The sequence below is a fragment of the Lepidochelys kempii genome, chromosome 5 (assembly GCF_965140265.1).
Source record: "Lepidochelys kempii isolate rLepKem1 chromosome 5, rLepKem1.hap2, whole genome shotgun sequence".
In the NCBI taxonomy this organism is placed as follows: Eukaryota; Metazoa; Chordata; order Testudines; family Cheloniidae; genus Lepidochelys; species Lepidochelys kempii.
In genome coordinates, this window is record NC_133260.1 from 125,424,379 (window position 1) to 125,437,841 (window position 13,463).

Below are 13,463 nucleotides of genomic sequence, written 5' to 3' on the forward strand. Positions count from 1 at the left end.
TTCCCGTGTCTTCCTTCACATCCCTCCCCTGCCCTCCCCTCTGCCATGCTGCCTACGGGACGCTCACCATCGGGTGTGTTGGCATTGCTGCGTCAACTAAACGGGCACATTTCTCTTGGCCCTTTCCAGCAGTCGCATTCTAAATCCTTAGCCAGTGCAAACCAGCATAGCTCCTTTGAAGTCAAGACCATAAAACCAGGTTTTGAGGATCCTTTTATTTATGTGTTGTTAAGAAGCGCAGGTGTGGCATTCAGTGTTGGTCTTGTGGATCTTCAGATGTGATTGGTCCATTGTTCCATGGGCAGGTTCTAATGCCCTTCAAAGATCTGAGAATATTTTAAATGCCATTAAAAAAATACCCTGACGTTGATTTGGGTCAAGAGCCATCCATTTTCAGGGGAGGTTAAGTCAGCAGTGTGCCCTTGTTGCCAAGAAGGCTAACGGCATTTTGGGCTGCATTAGTAGGAGCCCAAGATGCCAGCAGATTGAGGTACGTGATTATTTCCCTCTATTCGGCACTGGTGAGGCCACACCTGGAGTATTGTGTCCAGTTTTGGGGCCCCCCCACTACAGAAAAGATGTGGACAAATTGGAGAGAGTCCAGCAGAGGGCAACAAAAATGATTAGGAGGCTGGGGCACATTACTTATGAGGAGACACTGAGGGAACTGGGGTTATTTAGTCTGCAGAAGAGAAGAGTGAGGGGGGATTCGATAGCAGCCTTCAATTGCCTGAAAGAGGGTTCCAAAGAGGATGGAGCTCAGCTGTTCTCAGTGGTGGCAGATGACAGAACGAGAAGCAATAGTCTCAAGTTGCATTGGGAGAGGTCTAGGTTGGATATTAGGAAAAACTCTTTCACTAGGAGGGTGGTGAAGCACTGGAATGGGTTATCTAGGGAGGTGGTAGAATCTCCATCGTTAGAGGTTTTTAAGGCCCAACTTGACAAAGCCCTGGCTGGGATGATTTAGTTGTGGTTGGTCCTGCTTTGAGCAGGGGGTTGGACTAGATGACCTCCTGAGGTCTCTTCCAACCCTAATCTTCTATGATGTTTTCCCTTTGAAAGAAGGTCTCCTGACATAAGGCATGACACAATCTTGGCTGACACATAGGATTGAACCAAGGACCTCTGCAGCTAACAGCAAGAACTGTCACAGTTTATGCTAGAGAGTCAGGTTCTAGAGCTGAGACGTTCATGTCCTCTGAGGACCAGGCAGAGACGGGGGCCTGGAATGCACACTCACCAGCAGGGCCATCCCTAGGGGTTTTGGTGACCCAGGATATAGGTGCCAAGTTTCTAATCTGCTCCTCCTCTGCCCGACTGCTGCTTGCCTCCCTGTCCACCTCCTCACCCGGCTCGCCCACCCGCCTCACCTCCCCGCCTGCCTTGCCCTGATTTGCTGTACCCAAGGGACAGCTCTGCTCACCAGTGGATTGCTATTGCCTTAGCCTTATTCACACTGAGTAGTACTAGTTGAAAATTTTCCATCTCTAGGCTGTCAGGGGAAAATTGGGTTTTTGATTAAATTAATTTTTTCCAGAACAGTGTCTGTTTTCTGAGGGGAAAGGTCAATATTTCATAATATATAGATATATTTTCTTGGGCAGTAGTGGGGCTAAAACGTTTCAGAGCACAGAACTCCTGTTCCCCTCCCCCCCACGATGCCAGCCGAGGGACAGCGGCGGGTGTGGCGATGTGCCTGGGCACTGATCACCCCAGCGTGTGCATCTGCCATGAGATTGACGGGGCAGCCACGCTGGGCGGAAGGGGGCTACGTCCTGGCTCTCGAGCAGTGGAGTGTCTTACAAATGGATCATTTAGAATCTGGGGAGGTCACTTAAAAGGATGTAAATGCAGCCCCATCAGGGGGCACCCAGATGCCCATGGAAGGGAGATCCCATTAATCCTCTCTCCTCGGTGTGCCACCCTGGGGCCGGTGAGCCCTGGGTTCACAGCGCTGAGTGCCCATCCGGAGCAGCCCATCTGACAGCTAGGCTAGTGCAATTCACAGATACGGTAAATGAAGGACCTGCAGAAAGATGACCAGCATTTTAGACCCACGAGGGACAGGGGTAAATTAAAAGATGGGGACAGGAGCAGGCCAAGGAAGCAAGGGTGTTAAACACATGATCTTGCAACAACCCCTAACATCCCACCAACCCAATCAATATAATGAAAGAGCCCCACACCTGCCAAAGCATGGGCAGTGGGGCTGGAGCTCCATGTGACAGGCCGGTGTCCCTTCCTGGGAGACCAACAACTCTCCTTCAGCTCAGTGGAGGCCCTGGCAACCCCGAGCCCTGGCCATCCCCCACCAGCTCCGTGTCTCTCTCAACCGCAGGGGGGCAGGCCTGGCACTGGCAGAGGGAGGGGCAGAAAAGGGGACATTCCCCCCTTGCCCCCAAAACGATCTTTGGGGGGGTCCCGAATTATTGTCAGGAAGGCCAAACTACGTGCAAAGGTGTCCAGAGTTAGCCGGTGGAACAGCAGCTTGGAGAGTCTTCGTCCGTTCTAGAAATCCTAAATCTCCACAAAATACTGACCCACCCGCCACATCTTACTGGTTTAAACTCTTAAAACCCCAGATTTTCCAGGAGTCGAACGAGCCTTCGGCCTCCTGGAAGGTGGCTGCTTGTTTGCAAAGCAACTGCCAGGAGCATGCAAACACCTACTCCCCTGGAACCTGAGAACCGGCCTGGCAGCTGGGAGGAGCCTCCCAGCACGGGTCGGCAGCCAGCGCGCTAGAAATAGCAGCGTGGCCAGCTGCCCAAGTACAATGCTGCCTGATCCTGTGGGTACGTGCGTGGGCAGCTAGCCTGAGCCACCACAGCCACGCTGCCCTTTCTAGCACGCTAGCTCGCCTCTGTCCAGCCGTGCAGGGAAGCACCCTCCCAGCGACCGTGTAGATGTACCCGGTGAGGCAGGCAGCCTCCATCTCACTTTAATCTCTGCACTGCTGTCGCTGAAATCCCCAAACTGGAGCTACCCACTATTCACATTTGGGGGCCAGTAGAAGTTGACTGCTTCCCCTAATTGAAACGTGCCAAGCCGTAATGCACAACTCTGGATTCTGCGTCCCGCTTTGTCACGAGGTTCCTGTTTAGATTTCTACGAAGGCTGGATTCTAACCCACCTTTCTCCGGTAGCTACAGGACAGGGAATCGTATGTCGCCTTGCTGGTCGGAGCGAAGTATGGGATCAGCCAGATTATCAATAACAAGCTCAACATCATAACACCCCTGGCGGAGTTTGCTAACATCAGCAGGCTAGAGCTTACCGAAGAGTCTGAGAAAGTGAGCATGGTAAAGATCTACCTTCAGGATGTGAAGGTAATTGCAGCTTCAGATGGTGCATGTGTTGGGAGAGTTGTTCCTCGATCTTCTCAGTGATCTAACCGTCTAATTGAATTCCTAATGCTAGTAAAGACAGCGATGTGTTTGTTTTGCTGTTTCTGTTATTTTAATAAATGCAGTGGTGGGACCTTTTTTTCCTAGTTACTTTGTAGTATATCGCTGGCTATCATGACCAATGTGCATTAACACTGTGCTCAAAAGGCAGCATGTCTCCCTAGTGCCTAACCATTCGACACACTAGCAGACTGTATTTATCAGAGTTTCTATCACTTGACAATTCTTTTAAAGGAAAATATTTTGCATTGGATAAAATAGACTAAATTAGCTGTTACCACTCAAGGAAAAGATCTTGGAGTCATTGTGGATAGTTCTCTGAAAACATCCACTCAATGTGCAGTGGCGGTCAAAAAAACGAACAGAATGCTGGGAATCATTAAGAAAGGGATAGATAATAGGGGAGAAAATATCATGTTGCCTCTCTATAAATCCATAGTACACCTGCACCTTGAATACTGCGTGCAGATGTGGTCGCCGCATCTCAAAAAAGATATATTGGAATTGGAAAAGGTTCAGAAAAGGGCAACAAAAATTATTAGGGGGATGGAACGGCTTCCGTATGAGGAGAGATTAATAAGACTGAGACTTTTCAGCTTGGAAAAGAGACAGCTAAGGGGAGATATGATTGAGGTCTATAAAATCATGACTGATGTAGAGAAAGTAGATAAGGAAGTGTCATTTACTCCTTTTCGTAACAGGAGAACTATGGGTCACCAAATGAAATTAATAGGTAGCACATTTAAAACAAACAAAAGGAAGTATTTTTCACACAATGCACAATCAACCTGTGGAACTCCTTGCCAGAGGATGTTGTGAAGGCCAAGACCATAACAGGGTTCAAAAAAGAACTAGATAAATTCATGGAGGCTAGTTCCATCAATGGCTATTAGCCAGAATAGGCAGGAATAATGTCCCTAGCCTCTGTTTGCCAGAAGCTGGGAATGGGTGATGGGATGGATCACTTGATGATTACCTGTTCTGTTCATTCCCTCTGGGGCACCTGGCACTGGCCACTGTCGGAAGACAGGACACTGGGCTAGATGGAGCCTTGATCTGACCCAGTAGGGCCATTCTTCTGTTATGTTAATGCAAAGACAGGAGAACCATTAGAACAGATGCAACGCAGTCAAAGAAAATGAGATTCCTTTAAAAAATATTTGGCTGTCCTTCATCAGTAGGACACTGGGCATCAAAGAAAAATCTGTTTCCCTTTCCTCCTTGTGGCCCACTCTGTAATATGCCTCTCCATACCTGGGACAGGATGGGAGATCGGGAATGTCCTTTTATTAAGTGCACATCTCTTCCGGTCACTTCAGGGGCCAAGTGTGAATAGAGTAATGCATTTTTTTCGTTACAGTTGCTGACGCTGATGCTAGAATCAAACAGTGCCAAAGATCTCGCCTGCCTCATTGCCGGTTACTACAGGCTGTGTGTAGACTCGGGCGTCTCCATATTCATCTGGGGTGAGACTAAGCAGCAGGCCCACCGCATCTCCACGGAAGAAGGTAAGAACTAGTCGCCTTTTTCAACAACGGGTGGCGAGTGACGAACCACCTTGACTAATCACTTAGGAGCATCTGTCACCGCAGACGCATGTCAGGTGCAGAGTTTTCTGCTAGGAAGTTAGTGCCCTCTTGAGCCCCAGCTCACGGCTCACAACTCCTTGAAGCTATTGGAAAGACTGTTCTCTTTCCGCTTACACTGGAAGCTACTTGGGGCAGGGGCTGTCCCTTTGTTTGGTGTCTGTACAGCACCTGGCATAGTGGGACCTGGTCCATGATGGGGGCTCAAGGAGGGCTCTTACCTGAGGCACTACTGCAATACAAAGAAATAACAGTAACTTTTATAATAATAACAACAATAATAATAATAAGCCACACACAGGAGAGGGTTCAAAGAATAGCCACGAGAATCATAGAATCATAGAAGATAAGGTTGGAAGGGACCTCAGGAGGTCATCTAGTCCAACCCCCTGCTCAAAGCAGGACCAACCCCAACTAAATCATCCAAGCCAGAGCTTTGTCAAGCCGGGCCTTAAAAACCTCTAAGGAAGGAGATTCCACCACCTCCCTAGATAACCCATTCCAGTGTTTCACCACCCTCCTAGTGAAAGGGTTTTTCCTAATATCCAACCTAAACCTCCCCCACTGCAACTTGAGACCATTGCTCCTTGTTCTGTCATCTGCCACCACTGAGAACAGCCTAGATCCATCCTCTTTGGAGTCCCCCTTCAGGTAGTTGAAGGCTACTATCAAATCCCGCCTCATTCTTCTCTTCTGCAGACTAAATAAGCCCAGTTCCCTCAGCCTCTCCTCATAAGTCATGTTCCCCAGCCCCCTAATCATTTTTGTTGTCCTCCGCTGGACACTTTCCAATTTTTCTAGAATGATTAAAGGATTAGAAGACCTGCCTTATAGTGATAGACTCAAGGAGCTCAATTTATTTAGCTTAACAAAGAGGTTAAGTTAGGGTGACTTGATCAGTCAATAGTACCTACCTGGAGAACTAATATTTCAGAATGGGCTCTTCGATCTAGCAGAGAAAGGTCTAACACGACCCAAAGGCAGGAAGTTGAAGCCAGACAAATTCAGACTGGAAATAGAGTGTAACGTTTTAACAGAGTAATTAACCGCTGGACCAACTCGCCGAGAGTGGTCCGTGATGGGGAATCCACCACAACTTGTAAATCAAGGCCAGAATTCCTGTCGGAAAGCTCTGTGTTACCAGGCAGGTCCGACTAGGTGGGCCCCGTGGGCCCTTCGGCCTGGGAATCTAGGCATTAGACTGTATTAGTGACCAGCTCCAGGACTGGCCTCTGCTTTCAGCCGCAGGGTAGGACCTGGCACTAGCTTGCAGGTCGTGGCCCTGTGGGACAGACTGTGCGCCGTGCTCGTTTGTTCAGAATCCGAGCAGCAGTCACAGGAGTGGGTCTCTCTCTAAGAGTGCAAGGGGACTGAATCGCTGCTTGTTCTGGGCTTACTGGGCTGCTGTACCCAGCTGTTTGCATTGTCCTGTGCTCACCCGGTGTCTTTACATTGCAGGGTACGAGTCGAGAGCCTGCAGCGACTCCGAAGACTCTTGGGAACTGGATTCCTCTGTGGAGCGCTTTTTGGACCCCCCCTGGCTGAACCCCGGCAGCGTCCAACCTCTGTGTGAGGAGGAGGCAGGGCACGAGGAGCTGCCTGAGCTGGAGCCAGAGAGCAGAAACCCTGGAGGGAGGAGCGACGGGACGGACAGTGCATCCGAAGCCTCTGACTTGGCCAATACCGAGAGCAGAGACTGCAAGACCAGTGGCTCGAGTGACTCAATGGACGCTCTGGAGGAGGACGACTTGGAGGCCTGCTCCTCCAGCAGGCCAGAGTTCCTTCAGTTTTTCACACCCACTATTCAGGAACTCAGCTGCCAAGACAAGAGCGTCTTCACTCTGGCCAGCAAGGAGGGGAGCGGTGGGGCGGAGTCTGAAGATTTCCTTTGTTTCTTGCAGTTCTCCCAAGGAAGCCACCCTGGGCCTGAGCAGACAAGCCTCAAGCAAAGAGGGGAGAATGAGGCGGATGCTTCGGCTCTCAAGACCAAGCTGTCGGAGGAGAACGTGATGGAGTATTACAGTCTCTGCTCCAGCATATCCCCAGCCAGCAATGGAGAGAGAAGCGTCCTCAATCATAGCCCAGGGAACGGCTCTGTGAAGGACCTGCCGGCCGAGTCGGGCCAGCAGGAGGGACTCTACAAGGTCGATCCAACAGCGGAGGAGAATGACCTCATCCTGCACCCGCCTCCGGGCTACGGGGACACCAGCTCCGAGGATGAATTCTACGATGCTGCAGACAGGCTGACCCCAACAGACGTCCTGACAGGTGTGCTCAGAGAAGAGGTTATGTAGTAAATCAGCTCAGTAGGGCAGGGACACTCTCTTACCCAGCACACTTAGTACAGCAGGACCTAATCATTCCTGGGGTGCTCTGGTGGTACGGCTGGACGAGTGATGAATAATGAACCTAGGGGTGGTCATGTGTCAGATCCACAATGCCGAGAACATGTCCCCCTTGTTCAATTTCCCAAGGTTTTCCTGAAGCTCTTTCGACTCGCAGACAAGCTTTGTACACAAACTTTAAATGTCCCTTCTCCAAGAATGAATCCCTCGCAGGCAGAAATGCTGTGCAGAGAGCACATCGAATATCGTAGCTATAGGGTTGGGTGGGATTTGTCGGTAGCACCCAGGTGAGTTCAGAGCAGCAGTCCCAGTGAAAGTCATGGGATCTGTGCCCCTCAGACCGTTCGGCATTCTCGAAACCCCACCTGCTATCACAAGCACAGTAGAGTACGGACATATATGGAACATGCATGTTATTTAAAGGTCTTTAAGCCTCAGTAGTACCCATGTGAGTTTGTTGTGTTCGCTGCGTACATGATGCACTTTGCAAAGTGTGTGTGGTCCTCACAAATGCCATGGGGGGTGCAGCTGGCCCAGAGGCTGACCGCTGTGCTCGGGGGTGGCATGGGCTGGCAGGAATCCGGGGGGTGTAGATACAGGAGCAGGCCAGAAGAAAAGGAAGCGGGAAAGCTGTGTAGGGACTAAGTGGTTCAGTCCAGAGAATGGGAGGGAGGGGACGCGGTGTAATGGTGGGAGGCTGCTAGGAAGGAGACAGGGACCCATTCCTGCCAGGCTTGCCTGACCCCTGACACTGAGTGATGATTCATAGCCATTCTTAAAACCTAAAGAAATCCCCAGACTAAAAGTTGAAAAACTCTTATCACTTAAACTGAGCCCCAAAGCCCCAGGAGAACACACTGCAGCTTCCTCTCTCTTCCCCTCGGACAGATCACAAATTACCATTCCATTTTACAACCCACCAGCCCAAGTCTGGACAATACAGAAATGCATAGCTAGGGGCACGCTATCCATCCATCAGCCCTGCCAATTAAGGCCTAGAGTAAGTCAAGAAGAAGAAAAGTTTTCAAAAGAAAAATGATTCGTTACGCAAACAGGCATGCAATTAGCACTTACACCGCGCTGCGATTATACTCACGCTCAGAGATGAAATGGTGTCAGTCCCTGGACCACAGAGTGAGCTACAGTCTTACAATCCTGGAACCTGACCCTACGCTCTTCATGCTCATTTAGAAAATCAGCTCCTTTTATAATTAACATGAAACTGCCCTTTCCCAGGATTCTAGTTCTACCACCGCCTTATGGGCTCTTTACATTACACACTATTTAAGTTAACAGCTGTCCCTCCCACGCTATCAATGTAGAGCGCATTTTAACAACCCATTCTCAAAAACACTCGCTTAAAAACCCTGCAAAAACCAGTTACCACGACCAGCCGCTTGTAACGAAGCTAGACTAGCCCCTGGTCAGCAGTTAGTGTAACTTAACCCTGGGTTGCGTCCTTGCTAATTCTTTCTTTCCCATAACACTCTCTGTCTCCTGTACTCTTGTATGCTGAGGCCCCAAACCTAACTTCTGCTCGGTTCTTAACCTAAACCGTCCTATAAGCTGCACCCTCTGTGCTGAGCCACGTAGGACACAGGTTTGTCACAGCCCCCCATTTACAGAGCTTTAGCTCAAGCTAGAGCAGCTCATGCTTTTAGTGCTCAAGGTTCCCCAGTTCAATCCCTGGTGTCTCAGCCAAGATGGCAGACGTTCCCGATGCATGGTTATCATCAGTCCAGGAGACCCCGTGAACAACCCATGGCTCTCTGTGTGTAGCCAGTTATGCACACGTGTGGGGAACACTACCATCTCCTTACCCTTGTATTCTCTTCTTTCCTGGCAGGCTCTAAGGCACTGTCCCATGAGGGGAAGGGCGATTCCTGCTTCCTGAAGAAGTCGAGGTGCTACAACCTGGGGGAAAGCTGCATGTCGAGACAAGCTACCAGGGAGAAGCACAGAAAGGAGAAGGAGCTGAAGCATGCGAAGAGCCTGAGAAAGAGGAGATCTTTCCTACAGACGGATTACACGTCGCAGGTTACCTTCCCGGTGGCTCCATCCCCCTCCCTGGAGAGCACTGATCCTGCATGCTGCTATGAACAGGAGCCCCAGCTGCCCTCCGTCTCTCTCACTCACATGACATCCTCCTTGGACAACACTACCAGGGAACCCGCGCTGCTGGAAGCCAGGACCTTTGCCCAGCTAGAGCCTCAGAGCGAAGCCAAGAGTAAAAACCCTTCATCTAGCTTCATGGAAACAGAGCCGGACGCCACCGAAACCAACTCAGTAACCGCCTCAGTCATCCCTTCCATTTCAGCCAGTCAGCTCCAGGGTGACCAGGAAGGGAAAGAAAATTCGGACCTAACCCCGTTGCCCAGCTGTGCGGAGAACAGCCTGGGGCCTCTTGATTCTGCATGCACGTGTGACAGTGGCTGCATAAGTCCTTCTGAAATATCTTCCCATTTGGGAGACATCAGAGACCCAGAACAAGCAGGAGGCGCCTGGAAGAGCCCCGGTGGCTGTGGTCGCCCGTTTTCTGAAACCGAGGATGGATGTATAACCCGCTCGGTACCGCAAGAGCAGCCAATGCCACAGAGTGCCGCAGAGGCTCTGGAAGGCCGCCGTGAACTCAATACGGCTGCACATCAGGGCAAAGGAGGGATCCCTGCTTGTGCTGAGCCCGGGCCTTCTCCATTGGGGTGCTACAGAGGCCAGCCGTTGCCCCAGGCTGCAGCTTCAGACCTGGATTCTCCGTCCACTGCTGATAAAGGAGAAGCATGTGAACAGCTTGTGCCATCATCTCCCTTTGCAAGGGGAACAGCTGATCCCACTAGCTGGGCAGTGAAGCAAGATGCTGAAGTGGTATCTGGAGAGAGACCCAGCAAGAACCTGAATGGAGAACCCTTAAGAAGAGTGGAAGATAAAAACCATTTGGGTTTCTCTAATGCCACGGAGCTGCTTTCAGGCTTTAACAGAGCATCGGGAATAATCACTCGCCTCTCCTGGCTTTCGTTTGGAACCAGGACAGACCAAGCAATGCCCTGCCAGCAGGGGGGCGTGGAGGACGCCCCCCCAGCAGAGACTGTGCAAGCTGTTGGCCCAAGTCCCTGGACAGCAGGGCATTCCAACTCAGGTGCCCTCGGGAAGGAAACGCGTTTTTCCTCCGCTTCTCCAAAATCGCACCCTCCTCCGCAGCTGCTTAGTGGCCAGCGCCCAGAGGAGAGAGAACCCAGAGAAGATGCACTAAATGCGGATGGTCGCCACGAACAGCCCCAGCCCGCTCTGACTCCTCTCCTCACAGAGGAGACCACGGAGCAAAGAAAGGGCTGCCACATAATCACATCACCGGGGCTACGTTCTCCTTCCCCCAAAGATAGTGATGGCGCCTCAGCCCACAGAGAGGGAAACTCTGGTGCAGATCAATCACTGCTTTGTGTGACCCATGAAAAAGATGCCCCAGTGTCTACGAGCTACAACACAACGCGTCCTTTGGGTTTGACCAGTGTTAAGGGGACCCTCTTCCTCAAAGCTGGCATGGACAAGTGCAGCTGTCACTTGTCTTATGCCAGCTGCTTCCGCGGGCTAGACAATGACCTAGATCATGAGTGTGTTGATTCTGCACATAGCATTTCCTCCAGGCCTTTAACAACCCCACCGGCTGCTGGGAGCTTGTCGTTCCTAGGCCAGCCCCCTCCCAGGACCACGGACGAGAGTAACTGTGTGGCCGCTGAGCCTAGTGGGAGTGAAAACGGCCCATGGCCAGAATCTCATCCAGAAGCGCTGGGTCAGTTGCAAGAGAGAGCAGGGAAGTCACCGGCTGACTTCTCTCAGTTCCTGGCGAATGTGGCAGAGCTCCAGGCCCTTGTGAGGCAGTTCTCGGGAAACCGAACGAAACACCCTCGAGACACGTGCACAGAACATTACGCTGAACACAAGCACGTGCTCTGCGCGGAGTCCCGCAAGCTGATGGCCAGCTGCCAGAAGGTCCTACAACCAGACAGGCCTTCTGAAGAGCTGCCAGGTGCATTGCAGGAGACCTTCCGGGACCTCATGCGACTGACGGCGCTGTGTTTCCAGTTCACAGCCTGTGGGCTGTGCGGGAGACATCACAAGGAGCTCCAAGTCAATCTGAAGGACGTGGTTTGCACCTACCATGAGTTTGTCCGCGCTGCTCTCCAGACCGAGGGGAAGGGCGGTCACAATCTAAGTGCGACGCTGCTCGCACGCCAGGGCACGGCCCTCACGGCAGCAGTGTTCTGTCTAACCCAGCAGTTCAGGGCAGCGCCGGCGGTGTGAAGACGGCCGCTCCGCTGGACAGACTCTCATACTCGTGTACCGCTGACAGGAAAGTACCCAACAAACGTTTACTGTATAACCCATTAACCCAATAAAATATCTCCCACAGAAAAGCGACGTGAGTCATTCAGCAGTCTGGCCGCACACCTCAAGGCATGATCATAACGAAGCTAGACTAGCCCCCGTTCAGCAGTGAGTGTAACGCAGCGGCTGCCTTGAACTCCCTGAAGGCAGCAACTTACTAAGTAGAAGGCAGGACATTTTCCAGAAAATCCCCTCCCCTTCTCCCTGTAGCCATGCCTCCTGGGGCTAGGCGGGGGTGGAATGGGAGTGTGACCACAGGGCATTCGGCACTGTCATATGGACCAGCTCAGCGTAGGGTTAGACAACACTTAACACGGCTGTGGCCTCTGCTTGAAAGGCTGCCTGCCGTTAGATGACTCAGGCCCTTAAACATTGCAGCAAAAGCCTCTAACAGCAACCCCACCATCCAGATTCCACACAGCAGTGACACCTCCAGCAGGGCTGGAAGCTAAGCCACGAGACCACTTCAAAAAGCAAAGCCTCCCCCTGGATTAATAATCTACCTACAAACCACCCCAAGGGTGCAGGGGCCCAGGAGCGTGTCCTGAGGGAATTCTGCACCAAAAAATTTAAAAATTCTGCACACAGTACTTTAAAAATCTGCAAAATTCTGCATATTTTATTTGTCAAAATAACACACACACACACCAGTTTCAATTATTTTGGTAATTTATTTCAAAATACTTGCCAGGGAGAATGTCCGTAACAATACGGACAATAAAAAAGATTCAGGAAATGTTTTTTGACAAATAGGTGCCTTACTAGGCATATAAATACAGAACTCTTGAGTAAAAATTCATTTAAACTGCAATACAGAACCGTATTCCCCCCCCTCCTCCCGCCCCCGCTTCCAGAAACAGTGCAAAGGCTTGGGGGCGTTAGGGGTAACAGAGGAGCTGAGGGAAGTAATTGCCAGGAAAGAGCCTGAGTAGGAACTTGGAGGGTTGTTGGATGTGGGGGGGGATGTATGGAACATGTTTTTTTTTTAGAGGGGTGGGGATTGTTAGGAAGCCTCCCCCATGCAGACCCTGGCTGATCCCTAGCTGCTCCCATTCAATCAGGCACATCTGTCTGTCCCTATATGGCCATGCACCCCCCATTCCCATGTGTCCTTCCACCCTCTCTCAAACACCTCCATGTCTCCCTGCACCCCCATTCCCATGTCTCTGTGCCCCCACTCAGCTAACCCCTTCCCCCATGTGTCCCTGTGCCCTCACTCAGCTACCCCTTACCCCCATGTGTCCCTACCCCCCTCCCTCATTCCCATGTGTCCCTATGCACCCACTCAGCCACACACCCCCACCCTGCTTCCCCCATGTGTCCCTGCCCCCTCTCCCCTGTGTCCCCACAGGGCCCTGCACCTCCATTCCCATTCAGCCCCTGCCCCAGTCTGTCCTCCCTCAGTATCCCTTATGAACCTGTCTGTGACACCCCCCAGCAGACCCCTATGTCCCACACTGTCTGTCCCTCTGTATCCCCTGTCTCCAGACCTGGCCCCACAGGCAGGGTGCTGCCTTCTCTGCCCTAGCAGCAGCTGGGGCTGGAGCAGCGGTCCTGTTCTAGTGCCACAGTGGCCCCTGGTGGCCAAAAGGCATAACTTCAGCAACTTTCCCGCAGAAGTTATTTTCTGCAGGGAAAAAGAAAATTCTTCTTGGCCCATAAATGCAGCGCCTGCGCAGAATTCCCCGGGGCGTAAACATTGCAGCCCAGCCACAGCACCTGCAGCAGGTCTGTACTTTGTTTGTTCG

The 13,463-nt window shown here is 51.5% G+C and overlaps 1 protein-coding gene across 1 annotated transcript in view; it reads left to right on the forward strand.

The window, feature by feature from the left end:
- FRMPD1 (FERM and PDZ domain containing 1) overlaps positions 1-11,780 on the forward strand; it is a 66,097-nt gene extending 54,317 nt beyond the window's left edge. The window contains exons 13-16 of the mRNA XM_073345719.1: positions 3,144-3,326; positions 4,765-4,912; positions 6,449-7,258; positions 9,182-11,780. Coding sequence (XP_073201820.1) covers positions 3,144-3,326; positions 4,765-4,912; positions 6,449-7,258; positions 9,182-11,631 — 3,591 coding nt within the window. The 3' untranslated portion in view covers positions 11,632-11,780. The remainder of the gene's footprint in view (positions 1-3,143; positions 3,327-4,764; positions 4,913-6,448; positions 7,259-9,181) is intronic.
- Positions 11,781-13,463: the final 1,683 nt, after the last annotated feature.